Source organism: Alosa pseudoharengus, unplaced genomic scaffold, assembly GCF_046254945.1.
Source record: "Alosa pseudoharengus isolate Yale_2024_CS ecotype anadromous, Long Island Sound unplaced genomic scaffold, YU_APseudo_1.1 YU_APseudo_1.1_scf_18, whole genome shotgun sequence".
Classification (NCBI taxonomy): Eukaryota; Metazoa; Chordata; class Actinopteri; order Clupeiformes; family Clupeidae; genus Alosa; species Alosa pseudoharengus.
In genome coordinates, this window is record NW_027468650.1 from 33566345 (window position 1) to 33593722 (window position 27378).

Genomic DNA, 27378 nt, shown 5'->3' on the forward strand with positions numbered 1-27378 from the left:
CTATATAGGAACTACAATAACTTCCTGTTCTGGTATGCTAGCTTGTGGCTAAGTTCTCGACTAAGTTGCTATCCACAAGGTTAGACCAATGGCAGAATGAGTTCGCACAAATGATGGAATGGCTTAAGTTGACGACGTCAGCCACACAATAAGATGAAGGGAGGAGACCGAAGCTACGATGGCGATGTCTGATGGAAGCACCTTCACAGAAACACAAGTTGGAACAGTATGTGTGTGGTGTGGTTGGAGGAACAGGTGGTGGTGGTGGTGGTGGTGGGGGGGGGGGCGTGGAGGGGGAGTTAGAATCAAACCAAAAAGTGGGTGACGGAGTGGGCGGCAGGAGGGATGGCACATCGATCCACATACGCATGAAGAGAGGGCTCTCATGGATGAGTTCAATTGCCATGCTAGCTTATGGCTTTACAAACGTGGACAGGAGAGGGCATGAGATGCTTAACAAGGCCATGCGAGGCAACAAGGAGCCAGGGAATAGCCCAACCCCCTCCCCAACACACACACCTCCCCCCTTTTACGACAGGCAATCACCCCCCGCCCCCACACACACACACCCTTGGATATGACTCACACACACATCTCCCCCCCCAAAAAAAATAAAACACAGGGCAGTTGGGGAACTTACCATTAATTGGCACTTTTTAAGAGGATACATAACAGGTTAAATGCGAAGAAAAAAGGAGAAGAGAAAGGAAACAGGGTATAAGCAACAAGTTTTAGCATAAGCACCTGCACAGTGTAGACTGCTTTTTCAATTAAGACTGACATATTTGACTGCCTGCTGTTGTGAGGGACCTTCAGAAGATGTTTTGGTCATCTTGGACTATGAGGATAGATAGTGTATTGTAACCAATATAAAACACAATGTGTAAACATGTGACTGGCAACCAAATTCTTACTGTGGATGATACCCTTGATGGTATATGTTGGCCAAATCAGCGGGGGGGAAAATGTGATGTTTTTGATGATGGTACTTTTCGCTCACTGAAACGCCAATTGATGCTAGATGCCAGTCACTTCCATTTAAAGGAATACGTCGGCCTCGTCTCACATCAGATGAACTGGATCAGATGACTTTAATCAGAATAGACAGAATATGAAATACATTGACAATGGCTACTACAGCTTGGTAGGAGCAATACCAATCCCCTAGAATTTTTTTTTTGGCTTTTATTGGAGTACAAATGAGCTCCCCGATGTCTGGGCCATTCGGAACAAAAGCGTTAGTAACACTGCTAGCGGCAGTCTCTTGCAAACTCTGAGCAACCATGGGCTGCAGTTGTTTTGTTTTTTATTTCTTTCTTTATTTTTAAACGCTGCACCATACAGTCACCCCCCTCATCCAGTCCACATTGTCCATGCACATGAGAGTCATAGACATACGTGACGTCACACGCACGACACGGAATGCGGATGGGATGGGGGTGAAGCAACACCTCGGCTTGGGAAAAACCCTCGTCTTACAGAGAAGAACAAAGCAGGCAGGTATGGATGTGAGGAAGCCATCATCAGTAACAAACCAAATCTCTCTGTCTCTAGTTCTCTCTCTCTCTCTCTCTCTCTCTCTGACTATTTCTCCCTCTTAAGTTCACTACTTAGGCCTAGTCTACATATTATGTGAGATCAAAATGGTTAACTAAAGTTAGCACTTGGAAATAAGCAACAACGACAACAATAACAACAATAACAACAACCACCAATAAATTAAAAAACAAAATACAAACAAACAAACAAACAAAAAACATAAACAGGAAAGTATTCTCACCTAAGATAGCAGTTGGCACAAATGGATCTGCCATTACCCCAAAACCAGTGCAGGAGGTTAACAAAGAGGAAAGAATATGGCAGTGAGTGAGCGAACAAGGGCCCCTACACGTCACAAACATCCAACAGCAGCAAGGCAGCAGTCCATAGGTGACAGTTAGGTAGTCAGAGGCAGTCAAAACCCAATGGAAGAACTGACTCATTACATTGTGTAATATATTTAATGTCATATTTAAAAGCCATTTGTTGTACCAAGTCTAGAGTACACAATGCAACGGCAAGTTTAATGTGTTTTGCCATTCTTGACATTTTATTTGAACAGCATTCATTATGTATGCATGTATTCTGAATACGGTTCTTCCCACTGGGTACACATACAGGAGAGAGCGAAGACAAGAAGCTATTGAAATTTTGCGGGCAAGTCAGCAATGCTACCTCAATCTTTGGTTAGTGCAAGCACAACACTCATTCATATTCTCTTAGGAAGCAGGGTAAATCACTTTGTCGAGGTTTGTAGAAAAGACTTCAGTGTATGAGGGCATGGGGAGGTGAGGCCTTTACCTGGGTAGTAGGAGTTCGGCACGGACGTGCTCAGGGTGTTAGTCTTCATGGTGAATGATGACGGCGAGGAAACAGCTTTTAGCAAAACAACAACAAAAGAGAAGCAAGCACACCTTTGTCAAGTAGAGAAAAAGGGTTAAAATGGTTGTTTGTGTTTAGTGAGGTTATAGATAATAAAAATAAAAAACATTCCATTTTAGAGTGCCTTATAACCCCAATAGCAAATTTCAGTCTCATATTTAGAAGGAAGGAAGGATACTTTATGCTTCCTCTCGAGTCAGATGTCAACCTTCGTCTTATTATACGTTTGTGGCATCTGCTATTCCCTTGGCTACGTCGACTTAATAGGACATGCCTGGATTGTCTGCTTTCCAAAAAATCATGACGTGCATAAAAGCCGCATAGCTCAAATAGTGTACATACTTTCCTGTTCACTGGTCCAGGTCAGGGACGTGGACAAAAATATGACACAAATAGGCAGTTAAAAATAAACTGACAAGAGGGCATCGTCCGCATACAGTCAATCTGGTCTGCTTTCAATGCAATATCATTCATCCTTGGTGAAACGTGTTTTACAAGTGTTCCTGCACCCCTTTTGGAGTGAGAGACACATGCAAGGCCAAGGCCATAGGTTCACTCTCTTTCTCTCTCTCTCTCTCTCTCTCTCTCTCTCTCTCTCTCTCTCACACACACACACACACAGACACACACACACACACACACACACACACTGATAGATCAGATGCCCTTGGTGTAAAGGTGCTAAGGACATAAATGTCCATTTAGTCTAGCAAGGAGAATCTCTAACCACACAAACACCAGCCAACACTTCAAGAGAATTACTCTGAGGGCCTTCTGTTGTAAAGTGGGAGGTTTGAAGCTTGTGTTTCATGTATGGGAGTTAAAGGTGACTATATTGGCTGTGGTATAGGGGACTGGATAGCGTTTGGGGATTGGCGGGGGTTGGGGTCAGATTGGAGGTTGGTATCTGACAGCTGCTCCGATTCGCTGAGGCCTGCTATGACCTGAGCTGTCAGTCAGTGCTATTGTGACGGACAGCAGTGATAAGGTCACGCATGAATCGTTCTGTCGTCCCAAGGCAGCCCATCCGTCCCTGTTACCAGAGCCTTGTTTACTTATTTATCTCCCTGTTCCCAGCCACTTCGCCGGACCACACATCAGCTTGGTCACCTGGAAAGCTCTGCTAACTCCTCCTGCAATATTAACTAGCGTCAAGTGATCAGAGGGGCCAATCCCGTCGCTCTTTCCAGTTTGCTGCTCTGTGACAGACGGACTGTGAGAGCGTGAAATGGCGCAAAGTGGTGGCTTTTCAGTCTCTGCTGTCCACGTGGCATTAACCCTCTAATTCCCAGAAGTTCTTTGGGACAGTATTGGGGACACCATTTTGTGTCTCAACGGAAAACACAGCATTTCTTTAGAATCACTTATAGTGCACCTCTTTTCCATGGCACTGCATAATAAAGGCTGACTAAAATTTGGGTTCTGCCACTTGAGACAAAAACAACCGGCATAAAAAATAAGGATTAGAGAGCAATGGGGAAAAGATGAGGGGGGTGGGTGTCTGTGGGTATTTTTTATGTTGGGGAGGAGGGATAAGGTATGGACTTGGGCCAAATGTTGCTGACCCAGCATCTTGACAGGAGGAAGGGGCGGGGTGGGCACAGAGATGCCTCTAATCACCATCCCTCGTAGGGGGGGATTAAATTCGTCAGCCCCAGCCAGGACCACCTGTCCTTCGGTAGAAGACTAGTGGACCAAGAAGCTCTGTGTAGGCCCCAGGGGATGAAACCCCACTGGAGAACAAGATTGCTGATCACTGCACACTGGGGATGTTTGTAGCCTGCAGACAGTGGCCATGTGTCAGACCAGACCAAAGGAATAAGGAGCCTTAAGGGAGCTGAAGAAATGTATTTGTTTCCAAACAACAACTAAAAAACGGTACAGCCTCCATCATAACAGGATTAGACACCAAGTGCTGATGAGGGTAGTTTGCAAGATGTCATAATTCCTTTTAAAGTGAGATTACACCAAAACAATGTGCAGGATTATGCTGACAAGTCCATTTTTTTTTTGCTTTTAATGCTCTTGGGGATTAAAAGAATATGTACAAAACATTGTCAGGGGGGGGGGGTGCACTTTTAGTTGAGGCAAATCAGCGTCTTGTGCAGCGGTAAGTACATTTGGCCACATGCTTTTAAGTTAACCCGTGTGGTGGCCTGCTGTGTCTGAGTGAGTCAGTGCAGTGGGGTTAGTAGAGGCCTAAACCTTTCACTTCTGAAATGAGAGAGGAATCAGAATAGCGAGCTCCCACCTCTACACTTGTTTGCTGTCGAAGAGATCTGATACTTACTTCTGCCATTGAGGTTGTGGGTGTCCATGAAGGAGATGGCTTCGTCGCAGTTGGTGCCTTGCTCTGTGTAGCTCTTGTCCATGGAGTTGACCATCACGGTCATCTCCTGCCGGGTGCTGCTTAGAGTCTCTTTACGTTTTTTGGCCAGTTTCCTTCAGATAAGAGACAGAGGAATGTCTGTTAAGCATCAAAGAACCACATCCCACCTTTAACATTTTTTAAAAATGACTTGGATACAGTATTTTAAAAACCATGGCTTTCCATGTGGTTTTTACAGTATTAGAACCACAGATCATGATTCATTGAGCAAGTCATGTAAAAGAAACCTAAAAACATTCCAACCGCATAATGACACAACATTACGGAATAGCACTGGTATGAATTTGCGTGCAAAGAAAAAAATATAGACATTTATTACATCACTCCATCATTTTTACTGTTTAAGAATCTATATTTAGCGACCACTCAATGTCTGTCCCTGCATGACCTCACAGCTAGCTGGACAGAAAGCCTAATGGCAGCGGGTTCTGGGACGGATCAGGCCCAGGTCCAGTCCTGATCTGGGATGTACAGGCCTGATGAGGGCCAAATCCGAGCTTGAGGCTGCCACTTCCTAGCATGCCAGCAGGACACAGTCAGTATTCTGGGGACCGGACCTGAAGCTTGAGTGAGGGAAATTCTAGGAGACAAGGACGCCCTTAAATACCTGCTTGGTGACTCAGGGAGCACTACTAATGTGGACCCTGGAGACCCCATGTCAGTGTGAGACAGATAGAGATAGAGGGAGAGAAAGAGAGAGAGAGAGAGAGTTGTACACTCTTTCCCTCACACACAGAGATGGAACATGGTGATGAACAACAACAGAAGAGGGGGAGGGAAAAAGCCGGGGGAAGAGGATTTTGCCTGCAGCAATACGGCAGTTGCAGGGGCACCAAGAGACTTTTGCCTGGATGTGGCAGTGCACTTGGGATTGCTCAAAGAGTACTCTCCAAAGCCCCACCATTCTCTCCCCATCTCTCCCCATCTCTCTCTCTCTCTCACACACACACACACACACTATACTAATTAGAGGAGTCAGAGCAGATAAGCATGTCTGGGGAGAGATGATGCACTGCCAACGGATGTTGCCCCCTGTACTGTACACCTGAAACAGGCTGTGTCTGCACTAGCTTTTCTGTGCTTGCATCATATTGCTGGCACAAAAATGGCGTCACCTTGGGGCTAGGATTGGTAATCCACACTGGACATGTTGCTTTTGGAAGCAGGCAACATTTCTTTGATGCCAGGTCGATAAGTAGAGCAAGCCAAAGTGCCGGAGGGGATTTTGACCACCAGGTGTGAGAAGAACATCCTATCCAGGCTGGCCATCACCAAAAACCAACTCCACAAAAACTAAATGAGGTACACAACCTAGACACCTTGCTTCTTAAACAGCTTTTCCCCTAGTGAGCAGGTGCCTGCCAAAACTACCATTAAAGCCTGGATTTACATGTTAGAACCACAGCAAAATGGACACTGCTTGATTGAAAATGACCAGGTGCGCATGGGAGTCTTCCAGAACACCGATTTCCGGAGCACACTCGAATGTTCTGTTCCAGTGGCTAGTGGCCATTTGTATGCATAGGGCATTACAGAGCACTTCAGGGAGGCATTTAACTGCCCCTGTTGATTCAACTGCCCCCAGGGCCCTGAGAGGAGGGGACAGGACCGATCTCTAATGGACCCACCATGATCCTGGTAATCTTCTTGCTTCATGACTTTCTTCCTCCAACCCCCAAAACAAAAAATACCTCTTAAGTGGTCTCAAGCATTGAGACAGTGTCTGGACCTAGTCCCCTGCAGCAGGGACATTAAACATAAATAAATGAAAGTAAAGTCCTCCCTCTTTTTTCTCTCAATCTCTTTCTCTCTCTCACCCTCCTGTCTTTCTTTCTTCTCTCGCTGTTCTCCATCATCACTTTGTCCAGTGGTCAGACTGATTCCGGCTTTTTACGAATGGAAAAAAGAGAACTGGCTTTCCATCAGCCTGAGGGTTTGTGGCAAAAGCATTACTGAGTAACTTTAGCCATTTCTACCATCTACTGTAGCCTCTCTCTTGGGAAGTTTCCCCTCTTAAAATGCTACTGAATATGTTATTAGAACACACTCAAGACATTAACAGACAACCATCGCTTACCACTTCATCTAAACTACTGACCACTAGAACTACAGCTAAGGACCACAGACTAGGAGTCAAAAACTGCAACTGTGCAAAAATGTGTATACACATACTGTATAGGCCTTTACAGTGAAGTAAATGTCTGTTTTCTCAGACTATTGCCAGAGGTTAAGATACTTCATTATGATGGCTAAAATCAGACAGAAAAACAGATACAAGGATACCAAAAGAACCAAAGCAAGTAGCTGTGCATCTCTGTAAGTGGAGAGCAATGCTATGCACTCTTCAGTGCTTTGCTGACTGACCAACAGTATTTCAATGAAGGCCAATCCCCCCCCCCCCTTTTTAGACCTGATTTGCTACAAGGGGACTTAGTAAGTAAAATAGCACTTCAAAGAGCCACTATCCCTCTAGAAGTACCAAAGTCTACATATAGACTTTTTTTTTGCAAACCCCAGCTTAAAATCTACAGGCTTTTGTCATCATCTGAATCTGCATTGGTCTCCGAGGCTTGTATCTCGGCAGAGATTTGTCACCACGCAGGCCCTCGTCTCCCACACTTAAAAACAAATTAAAGCGTCTGCAGAAAGCTTCTGGAAATTACAGTGGATGTCATAATGACAGAGTCCCTTGCAGAGTTGAGCTCATTTGAAGCATTCAAGCAGAGGGAGCTATAGTGCTTTAAATTGAAGATAAACTCTTGTTCAGGATAAAAAAAATACAACACTTAGGAAAAAAATATGGCCTAAAATACTTTGTTGTAAATACAAAGAAAAGGGGGAAACAATGAAAAGAGCTCCAGCCGCCACAGAATGCGGAGGAAGAACAATAGCTCATTTTCATTGTCACAGCTGATTCTTTCATTTGCCGAGGGAAGTGTGACATTTTACCTCCGCAAATGATAGCCTCAGCCTAGATTGCGAGGCTAGCGAGGAGCTCTACCTGCCTTCAGGCGATGGGACTTCAGCAGGCTATAATTGTATCCCTCTCTCGCATCTTCGGTGCCGATAAATGGTAAAAAAAAACCCTGGCAGGTCCCCCCGCCAGTAGTGCGCGGCTGAGCGCCATCGCTGCTAATGGAGGGACGTTAGCTAATGAAGCTCCCCCGCCGTCTGCACTTGCGAATCAATCTCATTTATTCAATTTGCCTCCATACACCAGTGAGCCTCCCGCTGCCCCCCTCTTCTAACGTCTCTCTCCACACATCCAGAGCCCGACAGGACACTAATGACTTAAATGTTCCTTCAAAATTTGTTTGCCGTGAAAGTGACGTTTAACGCACACTGTTGTTGTCCCGTGTGTAATCTGTAATCTGGCGTAGGAGAGAGTTAGCATGAGCGAGACGTGAATTGGGGAGAGGTTTGGGATAAACAGTGGTGAGGAGCACAAGAGAGTATTCAGGGAGAGTGCAGGCCTGGGCTACACAAGTTTTCCTTGTGGTCATTTCTCTGTACAAACATTAAGCAACTGGAATGCTGTGCTCTGTATTCTGATACAGAGAGAAAGGAGAATATACTCCAATACATTAGATGTACAGTAAATTATAGCATGAACTAATGGTAAAATAATAGCCTTTGCTTTAGTCAAGTAAATTGGCATGTTTCAGCCTTTGTAAATAGTCTCAGGAAAACCAACACAAAACTCAACATTTGGCCACAGTGTACCCAAAATTCAAAGGCATTTGTTAACACAGACTTCCCCCATGCAAAGTCCTGTGTTGTGTCTAGGACCCACAATGAACAAAAACAGAAACACATGGCTTTGGTATTTTTCTTGTTTTAGGTTTACTGAAAAAACAGAAAGTAATATCTATATTTTTAACAAAAACTTTTGTGTATCAGGCTTGTGCAAAATTCCAGAATTGAATTGAAACTGGCTCTTAAATTCCAATTCAATTCTTGAATTTCACTTGCATTTCAATTGAGGTAGCAAACCGGAAGAAGAATTGCAATTCGAATTTTGCACAACCCTGTTGTGTATGCAGGTCCACATGACTTGCTATAGTTGTAAAAACACTCAGGTGCTCTTGGCCTGTTTGAATGTGGATACCTTTTTCAGGAGCTGAGCAACTGGATACCACTTTTTTATAACAAAACTCCCACCCACTCAACCTCAGTGTGCAGCAGTGGGACTTGGCAGACATGTAGAGCTTCAATCTGTCCTTTTATTTGTGAGGCTCAAACTGTGTCTTTCCCCCAAAAAACCTGAGGGGGGGGGGGGTGCATGTAGAGGTCACAATTGAAAACCCCATACCCCACGAAGAGGCGGATTTGACGAAGCCCAAGTAGCCTATTTCCTTGCAAATGTCAGGAGTCGATCCGTCTCCCGGAGCAACGGGTGAGCGAGCCGAGAGGAGATGGAAAGTAAATGTGAGTAGGGCCTCTTCAGAGTCTCTCTAATCAGACCAAAAATGTCACCGGGCCAGAGGACCAGGTCCAGTCGTCCGATCGAAGCATCCTTGCCTTCACAGGAGGAGCAGTCTGACGTAAGGGTCAACGGTTAAAACCCTTAAGTGGCTTCCATGTTGAGCTGTAGATGTCTATCAATCCTCCTAGTTCATTTTACTGTGAGAACAGATGCTGTAGTCACACAATAAAATAGAAAACAAAAAATAAAACAAAAACTAGACAAAACGAAACACAACATCAAAGCAATGTGGTTTCTGCCTCAAGATCATCACCTCAGCTACACTATGCTGGAAATGTTTGATGGGAAACACAAGTGATAGACCATCTTCTCTCGGTGAGCTGCTTGCCGGGAGGAAAAAACGACAAACAACAGATTGGCAAAGTTTCACAGAAATGACCCGGCATCATCAATCGTGACACAGAAAGCCGGCATGCCACTGTCAGCCCGAAGGGGTTTTTTTTTTCAGTACAAGCACAAGAGAGTGTCACCAGCTGAGAGGGAGACGCATTATTTCATACGAGAGATCCTCTCTCAGCAGCAGTGGAGGCTGTGGCATTTGCCAGCATGGGAGCGGCCCCGGCGACAGTTGCCGGAGTCCTGCTGGGGTCCCGCTGTGCTGGAGAGGGAGAGGACTGCAAAGGCGGTATTCTACTGAGGCAAAACTCACTGCATCCACACAGATGCTAATATTTCTGCTGCTAACCAGAGGGATCTGTGCCTCCCCACACAATGCAAAAGCTTCCTTTTGACTGTGTCTCCTTAGGGGCATTGCTAAACAGTTTAAAAGGCCAGATTAACTTTAGCGTACCCATGCGTGTGGGGTTTGTGTTGTGGTGTTTGCAGGAGTGATGTGACTTCTCAATCACACGCACACAAAGGAGTGCCTACAAATAACAACCCAAAATAAATAAATAAACACATGAATAAGTAAACAAGCAGATAAATAAATAAGTCAATGAAGGCCCTTGTGCACCTCTGAGGCAGGTACAGTCACCACTATGGAACAGCGCTAGCTGGTGTGCTTGCTTATGCGGCGTGGTCCCCCGCCTAGCCGTCCCTGGCACAGGACGAGCAGAAAGAGGAAGGACAACTTCAAGAACACGAGAGCTCACTCGCGTCCCGCTGCGGCCTCACCCGGTGTGTGGAAAGCACATCCGCTGCCCATGCATAGCTAATGCAAGACGGCCGAGACCTCCTCCCATGTCCTCCTCCCCACCCCCTAGTCCCTGTAGACGCTATCTCCAACCTTTCAATCCCTATTCTCGCTTGCTTTTTTTTCTTCTTTCACTTCTTTTTTTGTCTTCAAACAGCAATATTGGCCATTCCTTTTTCCATTTGATTCTTTTTTTCCCCTGCCTTTTTTCGCTTCCTGTGTAAACACATCCATTTGGAATGGCTTAACCTGAAGCCCTCACAGATGGAAGACGTCCGCGCTGAGTTCGTGAGCAGAGTGAGGGAAGGCGAAATGGAGGAGGAGAGAGAGAAAGAGAGGGAGAGAGAGAAAGAGAGAGAGAGAGAGAGAGAGAGAGAGAGAGAGAGAGAGAGAGAGAGAAAAGAGAAATCTTTAAGAGTTTTCCTCTGAGTTCTCACAAACACATAAATAAAAGCTCTGCTGCACTGTGCTCTTGCTGTTGTGCTGTGATGGCCTGGATCCCCAGGAGACGTGGGGGCCCCCTCGAGCGTGCCTCTCTGCGGAGCGTGGGCTCGGCCACAAAAAGCCCATTTTATCCATCATTTAGAGGGATAAATCCAGCTGTTTGGACCTGACACACAGGCCTAACACCTCAGGCCTTCAACTGGTTGGACAGCAGGAAATGGCCTGCATGATGTTACTGCAGGCAAGAGTCATCCATCCATAAAAAATAGCCATAAAACATGAAGAGACAGACCAATATATTTTCCCTACATTCATTAAATATGTAGTTAATAATTTTGTTACAAGGGGCAGAAGACTGAACGGAATATATATTTACATTTAGCTGCTTAGAATTAGATGCAGAATTTTGCCATGTGCACAGTAGGTGGGATATATGATTCAATTACACTGTCTACTCTAGGAAATACATTCGTCCAGAAGAATCTCTTTGACATTTATGGGTTTTAATAAGTTCAATCATGTTGACTTTGTGAATCTACTAAGTGTCTGTGTTTTGCATGTTTGTTTTAATGTGATTATACTGCCAGCATAATTTACAGAATTAAAATAACCCACTGCATCATGAAAAATGTACTATGTGCCACATACCACGTCAAATCCACTTCATCTACATGAATAGACAGGCTATAACTATGTGCATACCAAGTTCACCAAGATCTCCATAGGTGATATAATTATGCGATCCTTTCAGTAGTCTGAACAATAACACAGCTCAGTGAAATGAAGACTGACACACAGTATATTATTCACAGGAAAAAAGAGCATCTACATGTATTAGTATGTACTGCTGATCCGGATACATGTCAATGAAAGGCTTTGCCACTAATACTAAGAGTGTACCGAGTTGTCACCGTGGCGTACTGTAAGAGTGACTGGTACACTGATATAGAGGTCAGGTGATTTTTCTTGTGTTCAGACAGCAGTCCTGTAACCCTTGGTGACTACAGCAGTCCTGTAACCCTTGGTGACTTGGCCTGCCATGTGAGAATACTGGATGAGGCTGAGGCATGCCACAAAGGGCAAAGCTGTTCTGTTATACAGAAATATCACATGGCAGCCAGCCAGAAAAAGAATAATTCTCACCACCAGAGTATAATCCACAAATAACTAACCACCACTTTATTTCCGCTTCACTGTACAATTCCTGCTGTTGTTTTCATAAACCTCCCTTCCCCTCATTTCTTTTTAAAATCCAAGAGCATTTGGTTCAGATTGGGGCCTGATCTGCACCACAATTGACTGCACAGAGAACTAATGTACAAGCAGTAAGAACAGAAAATAAAAAAGAACAGAAAATAAAATAAAAAAAACATCTTAACCAAAAGCTAATTAAAGAACCACGTTTTTTTTGCTTAACTCTAATGAAGATTGACTAAAACATTCTTCATTTGAAATTTTAATTTTCTTGTTTTCATGGCTGAGCAGACGTGAACTGCATCTTAATTTAAAAAGCCTCCTCATACACACGAGATGGCTCTGGAGTCTGGAGGAGGAGGCGGTGATATTAAGACGTTAAGTGTTGACAACTTAATTGCAGTGTTGCAGGTGATGCTGCAATCTTTTTTCAACACAGATGCCAAGGACGAGCTGGTCCCAAAATGCTGCCATTACCATCAGTGAGAACGCTAGAGTAACTAAACACTAAATCACAACAAAACATCAACAAAAACAGATCTGGATTATATACAACAGGTTTCCATAACCAGTGGATCTGTTTATAATTTACAGCCAAATAAAATCACTAACTCACACATTAACAGAATGCTTGGCAGCATTATTGAGAATGTTATCGTACAGTCAGAGCAATAATGACCTTGGAAAGTGATTGTATTGACAGCTGGCAATAGACTGTTGACATCCTGGGGAAATATCCTCCACCTATGTTTGAATAACTGTTTGGTCCTACACGGGCAAACGCAAACAAATCAAAATGCTGCCTAGCATGAGATGATACTAGATTCTCTTTGAGAGGCTGGTCCCCTTGTTCAGAGATCTATTGAACTCACTAGGTAAACCAGCATACTAGGCATCAATATTTAAAGACATGGTGATTGCAAACACTCTCTCCTTTTGGCTCAAGTGATCCTGATATATATAGATTTCTGTGTCCCTGGCAAGAACAATGCATTAAGGTTTTAAATTTGTACCATTATGCAATGTGTTTATCAGGGCCATGATATAAGGCAGTGACAATTCAACATGGGGTATGGTTTGCTTGTCCAAACTCAACTAATGAACAAAATGCATGATGGAAAAGCAACTGCAAGAATTTTGTGAAGCTCAGTTGATGGCCTTGAATAGGTCAACTTGCAACACACAACTCTAAGAGACAGCACATGAGCTCATTCAAAGGCTTGTAGTCACTTCCAAAAGAAGCAATCTTGAGATTTCTTCTCCCCTGTGGCCCTCTAACAGTTACAGTAAGTTACAGCAAGCAAAGGCTCTGGCATTTCCACAAAAAAAAAGGTCCTGTCCTCTCCAAAATAATAATCTCCTCTGAGACCTCGCACAAACAGAAATTAAAACTGGTCATGACATCTTCCAGGATGGTCCACTGTGTCAGTGGTGTGACCTTCCTCTGCGGCTGAAAGGAATCCTGTTGTGCCTCCCATGCCTTTCACTAACCACAATCTCTTCTCCAATGGCTATGGATCCATCGTACCTGTGTGACACCAAAAAGCAGCCCTGTACTGATCTGTCCTACACCTTGGCAGTCAGTGAGGACAAAATACAGCTACCACAGCAAAGGCGGATGCAACACTGTGGAGCCACGCTATAGTGATTGGATTTTAATAGGATGCTTTCAAGTTGTGGTCTCCCTTCATCAAGCTCCTGCTGTCTGAAAACTATCTTTCGGTACATCCGTTAGGGACGATGGAGGCAATTAAGGGCATTTTGCATGCAAGTAGTGCATCGTGATGAGTCAGTGTCATCATCCCTCACTTTTTCCTTCCGTGGTTAAAGCCTTTTGGATCATTCACGACTCCAACTAGCTTCTCTGCACATTCTCACTATGAAAAGTGTAGCTTACAGTCAAATGAGAAGAGAAAAACAACATCTAAGTAGACACTGTGTTTGCCACCGTAACGGGCACCGTGTGTGACATCGTTTCGGTGTGTCCACTTTTGCGTCCCGCTGTGTGTCAAGCCTTCTTCCTCTCATTACTGACTAGAACATGGAAAAGAAGGACCCCGGATGTCTTGTCAATTACGGTGGCTCTGAAACAGAAGGCTCTCGGCGAGCACTCGAACTTACGGCGTTCACAGTCCATTAGTTCATTTGGAGCTCTGATAAGGTTACATAGGTTTCCTGACACCTTCGTGGCCTCGGCCAGCGTAAGTGCCACATACCACTGTGTAATGATCAACTGATAAGACGGCTTTTCCTGGAGCGGGCTAATTTCATTTCCTCTCCCTGGCAGCATGAGGCTGTTAAATCCCCCCCCCCCCAGTACCCTGCCTTCTGCACACGTAAACCACCTCAGCTTCCGTTAATTAACAGCAAAAGAGATTACAGCGTTTGATGCTCGGCAACGAAGTTCAGCTGAATGAAATGGCACGGAGAGTGAGGTGCGACAGCTTGTTTGTCGGCCATGCTTGAGTTAGCTTATCTCCAAAACAGAGGGTCAATATTAAGCAGAAAACATCAAAGGGAGGTTACTCTGCAATGACCTGCCAACCTAATGAGTGCACAGTTTGTCTGAACCCTGTGACACACCACAGTGTCTGTCATGAGAGACACTGGAGAAGATTAGCGACTTGCTACCCATCTTCCTCCTCCACCTCCTCCACCTCCTCCTCTTCCTCCTCCACCTCCTCTACTCCTCTTCCTCCTCCACCTCATCCTCTACTCCTCCTCCTCCTCCTCTACTCCTCTTCCTCCTCTACTCCTCTTCCTCCTCCACCTCCTCCTCTACTCCTCTTCCTCCTCCACCTCATCCTCTTCCTCCTCCACCTCCTCCTCTTCCTCCTTCACCTCCACCTCTACTCCTCTTCCTCCTCCTCTACTCCTCTATCTCCTCCATCTCCATCTACCACTTTCGGATGTTGGGTGGCTGTCAGTAAGACAAATGCATGTCGCATTGTGGCAATTAATTTGACTCTTGTTTCTTCCGTGTAGGATTTAATTAAAGGTTCTCTCGCAGCCGAGGAACATGCTCAGCTGAAGGCCCTGAGTTAAATGGGCCTGTCTCACACACTGTCCCTGGGAGGCCGCCACGAATGATAAAGTTGGGGTTCTGCAGAGGGAGGATGGGAGAGGGAGAGAGAGAGAGAGAGAGAGAGAGAGAGAGAGAGAGAGAGAGAGAGAGAGAGAGAGAGAGAGAGAGAGATAGGGGGAGCCCCTGCCCGCACTCATTTCTCATTCTGGAGGGACATATCTTTTCTCCTCTTCCCCCACGTCTCCTCTCTGGCGTTAGCGTGATGGTTTATGTTTTTCCTTTTCACACTATCAAGATCAGGGCTGTTGGCGTAAAGGTAAAGGGGACAGCAGCAGCATTTAAGTTTTCAAATGAAGGAAATGAGGACAGAAGAAAACTAAATGTTTTGCCGAAACATGATCCTCTGGTGAGAAGTAACCGAAGCAAGTAGCAGCGTGGGGATCTTTTTATCTGTTTACTGAGCACCCACCTGATTTGGATGTTTAGACTTTTTTTTCAAAACTCAAGTTGACCGTATACAGTAACAGGCGAGTGTGGAACAAGGAATCAGGCACTGCTTCAGAATATGCCATCATTTCTCTACTGGAGAGTCAAACATATGTCTCCTCTGTGAACCTTGCCAAGATATTAACACTGACTCTTCTCATATCTGGAGTTCTTTAAGTTCTTCTAAAGTGACTTTCAAGCCAATTATCTCTCTGGGACATTCCGCATTACACTTCAGCAGGGTAATTGATACAGCAAGAAGCAGCCAAATCCTTAATCGCTGTACCTGTCGTTACACAATGTGTAGCTGAGTTGCTGGCTAAAACCATTTATCCAGGTCTTCCACTGACAGAGGTCATTGCCAGTGCAGTGGACAGAGATGTTAAATGGGCCTTCTGTTTCACTCTCCTTGCCTCAACCTAAGCAACAATGTCCGTCCTCAATCGGATCAAAGGACAGTGTTCAATATTTCATTAGGCTGCTTGCACCTGTAATGGCTCTATCCAAGGCGAGTGATGCATGGACTATCAGTGGGCTGGGGCGGCTAACACTTGAGGGGTAAAATCCATAGCGATCCACGGCCCCCAGCCTGACTTAATGCGACCACCAGCCTGTGTCAGTAAGAGCAGTATTGGTCATTGCTAATGACTTTTGCACCTGCTTCTGATTAAATCTCACCGGAGGAAATTTAATTAGTACTGACCAGTGTTACCGGTTGGACCCCAGTGATTGCACTGATCACATAAGAGTTCTCACATTAGAGTAATACATTCAAACAGCGTTGACTCAATTTCCCCAGTCTTATTTTGTCGCCAACCTGCTTCTGTCACAACAAATTCTCTGAAGCATGATATATTGCGGTAACTACTTAATCTAAACCGAGGCGGGTGTAACTGTGATTTGTGAACTCTAACAAAACAGATCATAAACATTCACTTCAGTCTGGTTTATGATGGTAAGTGGCTACTGCATTCGGGAAATAGACGCTAATGATGCAGCCACGGAGAAAAGTGCTACTTCAAAGCCAGAGCTCAGTATCCCAATTTAGCTTGAATTATAATGCAGAAAATTGTCTGTGTATCACGGATTTATCTAGAAGCCCTGTAGATATTCTGCAGAGTCTTATTCAAATCCTAGCCGTGGGGCACCATACTGCTATGTCTGTGCAAGACTGTCAGCATTCTGGCACTCGCTGAAGCCAACATTAATTCCACCATGAATGTCATTTTTACTCCCAAAGATAATCACTTTTGGACAGCTTTCTTTATCAACTAAATGCATAAACAACAAACAGTTGCGAGACTAATTTTTTTTTTGCCCCGCTGTGTAATTCAAAACATGAACAAACAACGTGAAAAACATCTTGGCGAGCAGCGGGCATTTAAATATCAAAAGTTGTGCTTTCTTAAAATATCCACCATGGTGCCATGATCTGGTTTTAATAAAACAGGCACAACAGAGATTTTTAACATTTCCATCATTCTGTTCCTTTTAGAGTTATTAGATAACTCAATTAACATCAGCAAAGCACACAAACCTTCACATCAGCCATTTTTAGGCACTTATACAGTATACCATCAGAACATTGCAACAGTGACCAGGTAATTCCCAGCTCCCCAAATATTGTCTAGTAGTGTGCTACAATATAAACCTTCATCACAGCAGAGTGGGCAATGCTTTCAAATCCAGCATGTGGAAGCTAATTAAAGACTGCTATTAGCATGGATGTATGGAGATGAGTTATTCACATGCCTTCAACTGAACCATGCAGAAAAAAGTGGTCTACATATGAAAGATAAAAATATATTAAAAAAATGTACATGAACAGAAAAATGACCACTAATGATTTAAAAAAGCAAATAGGACAACACATTATGGGAGATGATGAGGTGAGGTGAATTATGGGAAGGGAGATTTTTCTTTTAATTATATGAGGTGAAAACACCTCGGGTCAGGTCAGCATTTTAAGCTGCTTCGAAATGGGGTTGGGGGGAGGGGGGGTTGTTAGTCATCATTCCCATGGAAACGGAGATGCTTTTCGCAGGACATACAGTTTCCCCCTCTTCATAGGGCACAACAGACTGGTCAGTTTAGCAAACAGCAAGGGGAAAGCTCCTCTCGATCTGACCTCTAGCTCACTGGCTGAGGGAGTTTTTTTCATCAAGTTAGGAGAGTAAGCTAGTGACTTTAACAGGGTCCCCTTTCACACTGAAGCCTCGGATCAAAGGTATGAGTTCAATCTCACATCTGACTGTGCGTCACTTTTTCCATTATGTTAAGTTTGGTACATTTCTGCTGTTTTGCTTTTAACAGCTTGTTTTTAGGCCTTGTGTTAAGAGTTAGAGCCAATGCTGTGAGGTTTTAAAAAAAAGCCAAGAGAGAAAAAAAAATCAAGCTTGTTCAAGCTTCAGTTTGAAAGGAGGGTTTGAAGTCACTAGTTTCATGCATGGAAATATAAAACGTGGCGGAGAAAGCACGGCACTAAGGCGTTTGACAAAGTGGTTACTTACAGGTAATAAGTGTAGGAGTGATAGGTTCTTCTGCCAAGTAGGGTGGTGGAAGGATATAAGCAGTGGTGGGAGAGGGGAAGAATGAAATGGAAGGAAAGAAAAAGTAAAATATTAATGTCTGAAAAGTTGAAATAAATGAACAAAACCTGATATGGTGGCTTAAGTGACAACTACTTGTGACTCGTGAGGGCAGAGGTGAATTCTGACAGTATGTTATGTAGGTTCCTGACAGTCACTGGGGTGGTGGGTGGGGGGGCAGAGAGAGAGAGAGAGAGATGAAGGGGAAAGGCGGGGGGGTGTCGGGGGTTATTCTGACCTAACATTCTGCAGGTTGCTAGTACGCACCCCAGCTGTGCATTGTGGGTAAAGTGCCTGTGACAGAGATTGTTATTCAGATATACAAAAGGGGAGAGTGCAGAAGGTGTAGGAAAGAGAGCGCTAGCTGGAGCGGTTAGAAAGCAGATTGGACATAGCCCTGGTTCTGACTGACTACGGATCAGCTCTGGTCCTGATCAAGCATGGGTCATCCAGTCTGTGTGAGATCTTGACCAAACCTGTTCCAGCATCAGCTGACATCTGGGTTCCATAATCAGAAGTAGCCAAAAATCTTAGCTGTAGGCAGGAGCAAGTCTTACTTGGCTACTTGGCCTCCATATGTCATAGTGTATCACAATGACAAGTCTTCAAACTTCCATTCATAACAAATGCACAACTACTAGTGTGGCAATATGTTTCCTGTAATGGGAATTTCCAAAAACTTCACCACATCAAGACACCCTCTCACCTAAACGTTAACTTAAAATATTTTTTCCCTCATATTTAACAAGCATTGCCCAAGGTTATAATATTTAAAACTAAACTATTGAACTGAAATAACTGCCTCATTTGTCTGGTGAGCAAAATTCACTCCTATTTAGAAAATGCTATCACCTTTGGAAATGATTACCATAATCAGTACAAGTGCCCTCATTCACTAGACATAATAGCTGATATTGACAAAGTAATATCTGGCCTGTTTTCCCTTATCTTTGCTAAGTGTTCATAGCGAGCGCAGAGTAGCTTCTGACAAGCTCACATGCAACTTGAACTGAGAGCCTGAAAACCTCACACACTGTACTGCGCCGCTGCTTGCCTGTGTACAAATAAAGTTGGCTATTTGCACAGTGTAGCTTCCTGAGATTGCTTTATAGAATACTGAAAGCCTCTCTTCCTCGCTCTCTCTCTCTCTCTCCCGGCTTTCTAGCTAGCAAGGCTGGCTAATGCACACTCGCCTGTAGCAACATGCCCTAGGCCTCTCTTTGAAAAAAAAAACGCTTTCATCAAATTTTCCTTCTTATCTTGTGTTTTTTCCCAGATGAGATGAGCCTCTGAAATATTTTCCTGTTTCCCAATCCTGACTAGGTCATTAGAAACACGTTTGTTTGAGAATAACATAAAGGAATTCATATTTCATGGCGTCACACCCATACCAATGCCACAAACAGTTTAGTGGCTCTTATGATTGTAATCAAATCAATTATTCAGTGTTCAACTGACAAACTGACAACTTCAAAACAGGTCTTATACGCTCTGGCACTTAATGACTAAGTTAAAGGAACATAGCAACGCACCAATGAGGATATTGATCTACTGCCTCAGTAGAACAAGACAGGCATTATTTATTGTTTATTTTCGGATTTATTTCACGGGTACTCCCTGAACATTGTGGAGGCATGGGCAGTGTGCGTAGCATCATAGAGGAATGCTATCTTACCGTTTCTTCATCACGAGCACCACGCCGAGGAAGATGATGATAAAGAGCAGAATGCCGGCGATAACTCCGGCGATCTTCACTGTGTGGTCAGACTGTTTCTCTGGCTCAACCTCATCTGGTTTGCGTGTGGCCGCACCTAAGAAACACAACAAGTTAGACCAAGCCTATGTATGTCATTGTGAGCCACCATGAACCATTCAAAAGTGTATCTTTTGAATGGTGTATCTCACTGCTTCATTCAAGATGTTGAGAAAAACGCTGATTCACTTGAAGGTGAACTTCTTCTTGAGTTCATGTTGGGCTGGCAATTTCCAAAAAGTTACGTCTCTTCACTTCACTTTCTTCATGACTCAAACATTTTCCAGTGATAGGCTTGACTTGTACTTGTTTTGACATGGGTACGGCAATTATCCAAAGAAAGAAAAAACACAAAACAAACTAGCAACAAAAAGACTGATGTTGAAACTCATTACTGATTCTCTGGGGAGCATCCTCGTGCTTGTCATTCAACGCCAGAGTGGAAAAATGCTTCCGTCAGCCACCTGAGTAAGTGCACTGGCCAAATGTCATCCGGATAGATATCGTCCACAGATGTTCCACTGAGTCCATCCATGCATTCCGAGCATCATCATCATGTTCCACTGAGTCCATCTATGCATTCCGAGTATCATCATCCTCCCATCCCTGTGGTGACCTTTTTATGTCAATGTATACAGCGAGATTTATATATTTATTTATGGCTTATTTATTTCTTTTGTCCGCCTTGCCATGAAAAAAAATTAAGTGGTTATTTCCTCTTGCCTGAGTTCTTGCACCTGAAAGAGGGAGATAAACTCATTAATTGTGCCTCTCGGCGGCCATTGTTTCTTCATCGCCATGATAAGTATGGAGAGCTCTCTCTCTCTCTCTCTCTCTCTCTCTCTCTCTCTCTCTCTCTCTCTCTCTCCATGTCTCTCTTTCTCGCCTTTGGATATTCAAATCTGGGTCACATATGGCGAGTGGCAAGGAAGAGGAGGGGAAAAAACACCCTCTGCAAAAAAAGATGAAAAAAGAGAAAGGTGAAGGAGAGGGAGAAGACAACTTTCCTTCGGAGCAATTTATTCCCAAAGTAGGCAGTGACGGGTGATCACACTATGAGCGCAGGCATTTAATGTCTGCTCAAACCAGATAACTGAGTAGCTACCAGCGGCCAGTGTCTCAGCGACACTGCCTTCCTGCGGCCTTCTCACTCTCATCTGGGGGGTGAGAGAGGGAGAGAGGGAGGGAGAGAGACTACAGGGGGAAAAAGACTACAGAGACAGACAGGGAGGAGAAGAGGGGATAGAGAGAAGAGAGAGAGAGAGGAAAGGGAGAAAGAGCAAGAGAAAGAGAGTACATGGAGAGCTGTTTACTGTATAATGTGATGGAACGTCAAGTCGGGGCCCGATGAAATATCCATTTCCACCGCGCTAAATGAGAGAAGGATGAAAAATTGCGGGGACAAGCTGTTCAATTCGCCCTGGCTGGAATCCATTGCTGCTGCCAGCTACACTTTTTCAATCAAACCATGACAACATCCATCACTCCAGTCGGGACCTTCCACCCGTTACCTGGGTGACAGATAGCTCCATGATGCTGGGGGAGGATATTTGCACTTAGCCCCTGATGTGAAGAGGGGACTGAAGGGCCAGAGGGGGGAGGGTGGGGGTGGGGGCATTGGGTGACTAGGGTCCAAGGAGGACTAGCACCATGATTAATGAAGATGAAGTCAGAGCTTGTTCTGAGACAAGGGTGCCCTTCAATGGGGGTTATGGAGGTGTTAACGTTACTCTAACGCTTACATGTCTGCATGTAGGATGTGTATTCATTCTGAGCCAAATCAGAGAACTACACTCCTGAGACGTGCTTCAAGCTGTCTTAAAAACACTACACGTTGTGAATAATGCCCTGAGAATGGATTAGCATAATAAATGTCAGCTAAGAGGAAATGCATTAATCTAACGTGTGTGTATTAATGTTTTCCTCTGATGCTAGTCATGTAAATAATTTGTCTATTTGATTCCAACTGTTTAGACATTCAGAGGATGCCATACTAACCTTCCAATCTTTCGCTGATCTTTCCTGAAAAAAAGAATAGAAAAGAAAAACAACTCCAGCCTCACTCAACCCTGGAACTGGTGCTTACGTGTCTCTCTCCCTTTCAATTTGACATTTCATAGCGCGCATGGGTCATTTGCCACCAGAAAGGCAAAACATGCAGAAAAACGCAGCCGCGCTGAACTTCTTTGCGGAGTGACAGTGCTTTGAAGACGGGAAAAACAGAGTGAGAAGAGAGCACTCTGAGAGAGAGAGAGAGAGAGAGAGAGAGAGAGAGAGAGAGAGAGAGAGAGCAATAGAGGTGGGAGTACAGAGGTCTGGCTTTTGTGAAGAGAATAGATGTGCAATAGAGGCATCAGGGCCATATGTGGATATATGCTTTTACACACACACACACACACACATACACACACACAGACACATGCACGATGCACGCACGCACGCACGCACGCACACACACACACATAGACACACACACACACACAAACACAAGCAAACACACATTTCCAAGCAGAAATGACACAGTGAAAAAGCGAGGCAGGCACTCTCCCACCTCCTGACTCACAGGGCCAGTTCAAAGAACAAAGACACAGAGGAGACCAGACTCCAAACAAGGACCTGAACATTCTCTCCTTGAAAAAAAGAACATTTGGCTCAAGGTTGTTGAGGAACACCCAGTTCCCGAAGACTTCTGGTCTCTCCATGTAAAAGAAAAGTGATGCATAAACAAACAAAACAGGAAGTAGAAGATGAAATATTCCAGGAGAGGCATACGCAGAAGGGGATAAAGATTTGCATATAGCCCCTTTTCTATCTGACAGAGATGCGTATGCAAAGGAGATACGCCGTCCTTGTTTGGAGGCGAGAGATTGCATTTCCACAAATTTCTGTCCTTTGTGCTCTCCCATCACAATCTTCTGTTTTTTTTTCTCTCTCTCTTTCATCTGACACTTTGCCAGGTCTCGACGATGGTGCAGGAGTTAGGGAAGAAGTCCAAAAATCTTTTACTCTTGGGGGTGAGGGGGTAGGTGGTGAGGACTGCGTTTTGCATTTCACAATGTCTGACTTTGCTGGTGTGGGTTTGGGGAGGGTAGGTGGGAGGCAAGGGGCTGCTGGTGGTGGTGGTGGTGGTGGTGGATCATTTTCGCACCCTGTATAAACACCACACGGAAAATGTTCACCTTTTTCCATGGCAGGCAGGCTGGTAAATATTTAAATGTAATTTTCTGACAGCAGGTTGAGCGCTATGGCTTTGTCATGCATGCCAAAGTGTTGAGGTTCTCTGTTTCATGCCACTTCACAGGGGCACATTGATTCCTTCTCCCCTCCTTTCCCGCTCTTCTTAGAAATCATGCATCAGCTCTGAATAAAAATGAAGTAATTTGGTGTGTGTGTGTGTGTGTGTGTGTGTGTGTGTGTGTGTGTGTGTGTGTGTGTGTGTGTGTGTGTGTGCTTTACGGTACATGGTGTCTTGTGTCTGAAATCCACTGTAACATGGAGGCTAATCCAATAACAACCCCGCTGTATGCAGAATGAATATAGAACACACAGGCCAGCTGAAATCAAGAGTGTGTATGCTAAAGCAGGTCACTGTAGACAACCCACTGGAGGTTAACAGTTGTCTCTGCACATGTCATGGCACAGAGCAGAGGTCTGGGTTAGTTGTACACCCATACATGTATTAAACAGCACTCACATGGAGACTCATTTAGAAGCATATGCAGACATGTCAGAGGCACGGAACAAGACACAATCACATGAAATATTCATACTGAATTTCACAAAAAACAATTAAGAGTGAATTTAGAGCAACACTCAGGCTGTCATATGCACACATGGACATGTCACACACACACACACACACACACACACACACACAAATGCACACAGATGTAAACATAGGCTGGGGCATTTTTGAGGCCAAGGCGTACACACAATCACACACACACAAACACACACACACACACACACACACACACACACACACACACACACACACACACACAAGCACAGGACAGAAGAAGCTGGACAGAAGAGTCTCTGACCTGTTAGTTGGTTGTCGCCCGCGGCGGGAGCAAGGCGAATGTACGGCGTTGTGAGCTGAGTCACGATTATGGCAGCTAAGGCAGAAAGAGTTCCAGGCCAACATGCAGAAAGAGGGAGAGAAAGAAATAGAGAAAAAGAGAGAGAGAAAGAAAGAGAGAGAGAGAGATAGAGAGAGGAAGAGAGAGAGCAAGACTGAAGCTAGAAATTTTGCAAACAAGACCATCTTAGTAAGAGAAAAAGAACACTAAGATTGCTGTTATTATGTGGTTTTGATACCAAGGATTAGAGACATTCCTATCAATTATCATTAACAAGCATCACTCATTAGGGTGCCAAACCAACATATGCAGGTGTGTGTGTGTGTTTGCATGTGTTTGCGTTTGATTTATGTCTTTGATAACTACTCTGAAATTGCCTTTCATATACCCATTAGGAGGACGGACTGAGTGTGATTATTATGGGATATAATTACCATAATACAGCGTACATCTCGACTGCACGTCTCTAAAATGTTGTACTTTATGTTACGTCGCTATGGTAAGTGCCAACGCGGTGCGGGGAGTGTGCCAGGTGTGCCAGCCTCCCCCCCGGGGATCTGACTGCCGGTTGGAAACGTACCCAAAGACCGACGGTCGCCCTGAGACTACCAGGGAAAGGCACTAGCAGATGCCCAATAATATGAGATTAAACACCCAGAGTGATACAAAATCAAAAGACGGCACAACATAACACAAAGCAACACAACACAACACAACACAACACTACACTACACGCGCCTATTCTCTTGTAATCTACACACCGGTGAAACGGCGAGACAGGATGGGAGTGCAGGGGCTCTAGATGCCTTTACTGTTAGTGGCGAAAATACGTCTGCCTTGGACCACGAGGCACAAACATACAGCCCGCCTCATTTGCATAGCAGAGCACTGGCACCATTAGAGAGATGGCATGTAGTAAGGAAAATAGATTATCTACCATCTGTGCTCAATTAAAATCCAAACACTGTGCGTGCTATCTAGGAGACGGGGGGGGTGGGGGGGGGCTGTGTCTGCGCCACGCTAACTGCCTCACGTCTATGCTAATGCAGAACAGGAGGTCAAAGCGCTGCCGCCAGCTTAGAAATCAAAAGTCCGGACGGTTTTGATGGAGGATATGTTCCATCTGCTGCCAAACACAATGTTTCCCCGCAGAGCTGTTAGACTGACACTTTGCCGGCGGTGGGATAGACCAGAGGAATCGTAGAGCTTCTGGGGGCTCACGACTTGGCTAGCGGCCCTAATTCCCCATGCTATAATCAGCTCACCAAGAAGATCAGAAAGGCCATAAAGACCTTTAAAGCCAGCACCAGGTTGGTTTTGCCCAATCTCCATCAATATCATAACTAAAGACGTAGTTAAATTAATACCAACTCAGTTACTGAAATAAAAGAATTCTGAAATGAAATAATTCACCATAAAATGTAGATTAAAAATGGAAAAATTATGATTACGATTTAATAGTATAATTTTATACAATTGTTATAGCGCTCTACCACTCTATACATCGATCACATTACTTAACTGGAAGGTCCCCCCCATTTGCTAGAAATCAAACCCATGAACTTTAATTGTATATGGTGACAAATCATCTAGGAATAAGTCGTAGTGTTTCTGGTTTAATTCCTCCTTTGTCTGGCATACATAACATAAAACAAATGATTCAGATGTGACTGTGGGGTCAAGGACATGGGTGAGTGGCAACAGTTAGTACCAGTGCTTGAAGAGAGCCATCTCTGAAGAGGCTTGTATGACTTAATCGATGTCCTTTAGAAAGAGAGTTTCATGCAGATGCTGATTAATAGTTACTATTTTATTAAAAATTATTTAGTGGTTAAAATGAAGCTGAGGACGGTGTGTGGTGATTGCAGAAAACACACTCGCCTCTGAAAAGTGTTTGTGTGTGACAGGACAAGTTGTGTATAGTTGGGCATTACTCTTTTGCGGGCATGTCAAAACAATCTTTGACAACATACGCTGGTGAACACATTTCAATCAACAGAGTAGATTACTTTCAGCCAGCCAAGCCAGCCTTACCTTTAGTAGCCACTCGTACACAATCGATTTTGGTCTCCTGCATGGAAAGGAAGAAAATGGGAGAACAAGAAAGAAAGAGAGAGAGAGAGAGAGAGAGAGAGAGAAGAGAGAAAGTGTGTGAAAGAGTAAGAGAACAAGAGAAAAAGAGAAGAGGAAAAAGCATTATTTTTCAGTCACATGGAATGGCAACATATTAGCTGTCATGGCTGTCGGGGCAAAGGCGGCCCTCAGTCACTCTTTCTTCCCCCAATCTGCTGGGGAGGCTGACCGGAAAATGGAATGGACTAAAGGGGTGTGGGGGTGATGGAGAGAGACGCAGCCGGCCCATCGCCTCCCCCTCTGCCATTTACCTGCCAGCTGTCACCGTCTCAGCCCGTGTGTGTGTGGCCTCTTATTTCACACTGACTTCACAACCTGCAGCCAGTCCAACCCACACAGCACAGCATACACACACGCACGCACGCACACTATAATATACTCTTTCTCTCTCTCTCTCACACACACACACACACAATATAGTACTCTATCTCTCTCTCTTTCTCTCTCTCTCTCACACCTCTCACACACTCACACACACACACACACACACACACACACACACACACACACACACACACACATAGACACACACATAGAGTGCTGGCTCTAATCTGCATAACACTGCAAGTTTTACATGTAATGCTGTGTCGACCATACTAAGCCTATGTGTCGGAGCATTACGTGTGGGGATGGAGCAGGGCCGCACCAATTAGAGCCGTAATGGTGGCTGCCAAGCCACAGTCGCATCTCCAGGCATTGCCAGCTAAGGGCCGCAAATGGGATGTGGCTCCGTGAGCCGAGCTGCGCGGCTACGCGCCAGAGCCAGTGCTCTCTCTGTCTCTGGCAGGCTGTGTGAAGTGAAATGAGATCTGGCTGCTCCCTTCAGAGAGAGAACGTCTGCTGTCAGTCACACCATTCCTCGTGAGGAGACCAAGTGAAAGAGACACAAAAAAAGAAAATAAAGAAAGAAAGAAAGAAAGAAAGAAAGAAAGAAAAAAAAAACGGATTTCTGGGGAAAAACAAGGAGAGCGGGAGGTGGTAAATGAAATGCTTTCAGCAGCCGTCCTACAAATGTGGAACAAACAAAACCAAAGCTTGCACATGAATATTCACAGCACGAGCGAGCAAGTGGGGCTTTAACTTAAATCCCTGTAGCTTTATTACAGCAAAATGCACTTGCGTGGCTTAGTGCATAATTTACGAGATGACAAATTAAACTGTGGAGCCTCTAAATTATTTATTTAAGTCTGATGATGGGGCTCAGGTAGAGCTCAAACCAGGCGGCACATTAACAACAGTAAA

At 44.5% G+C, this 27378-nt stretch overlaps 1 protein-coding gene across 7 annotated transcripts in view; it reads right to left on the bottom strand.

The window, feature by feature from the left end:
* The window catches only part of LOC143131394 (receptor-type tyrosine-protein phosphatase mu-like), a 194837-nt gene that overhangs the window by 34449 nt on the left and 133010 nt on the right, over positions 1-27378 (bottom strand). Inside the window, exons 13-18 of one of the 7 annotated variants that reach the window (XM_076291006.1) lie at positions 26038-26074; positions 23965-24039; positions 19844-19979; positions 18091-18120; positions 4712-4863; positions 2341-2415 (exon numbers count right to left, since the gene is read on the bottom strand). In XM_076291006.1, the coding sequence (XP_076147121.1) occupies positions 2341-2415; positions 4712-4863; positions 18091-18120; positions 19844-19979; positions 23965-24039; positions 26038-26074 (505 nt within the window). The remainder of the gene's footprint in view (positions 1-2340; positions 2416-4711; positions 4864-18090; positions 18121-19843; positions 19980-23964; positions 24040-26037; positions 26075-27378) is intronic. The other 6 variants (XM_076291008.1, XM_076291007.1, XM_076291009.1 and 3 more) reach the window with 6 other exon arrangements.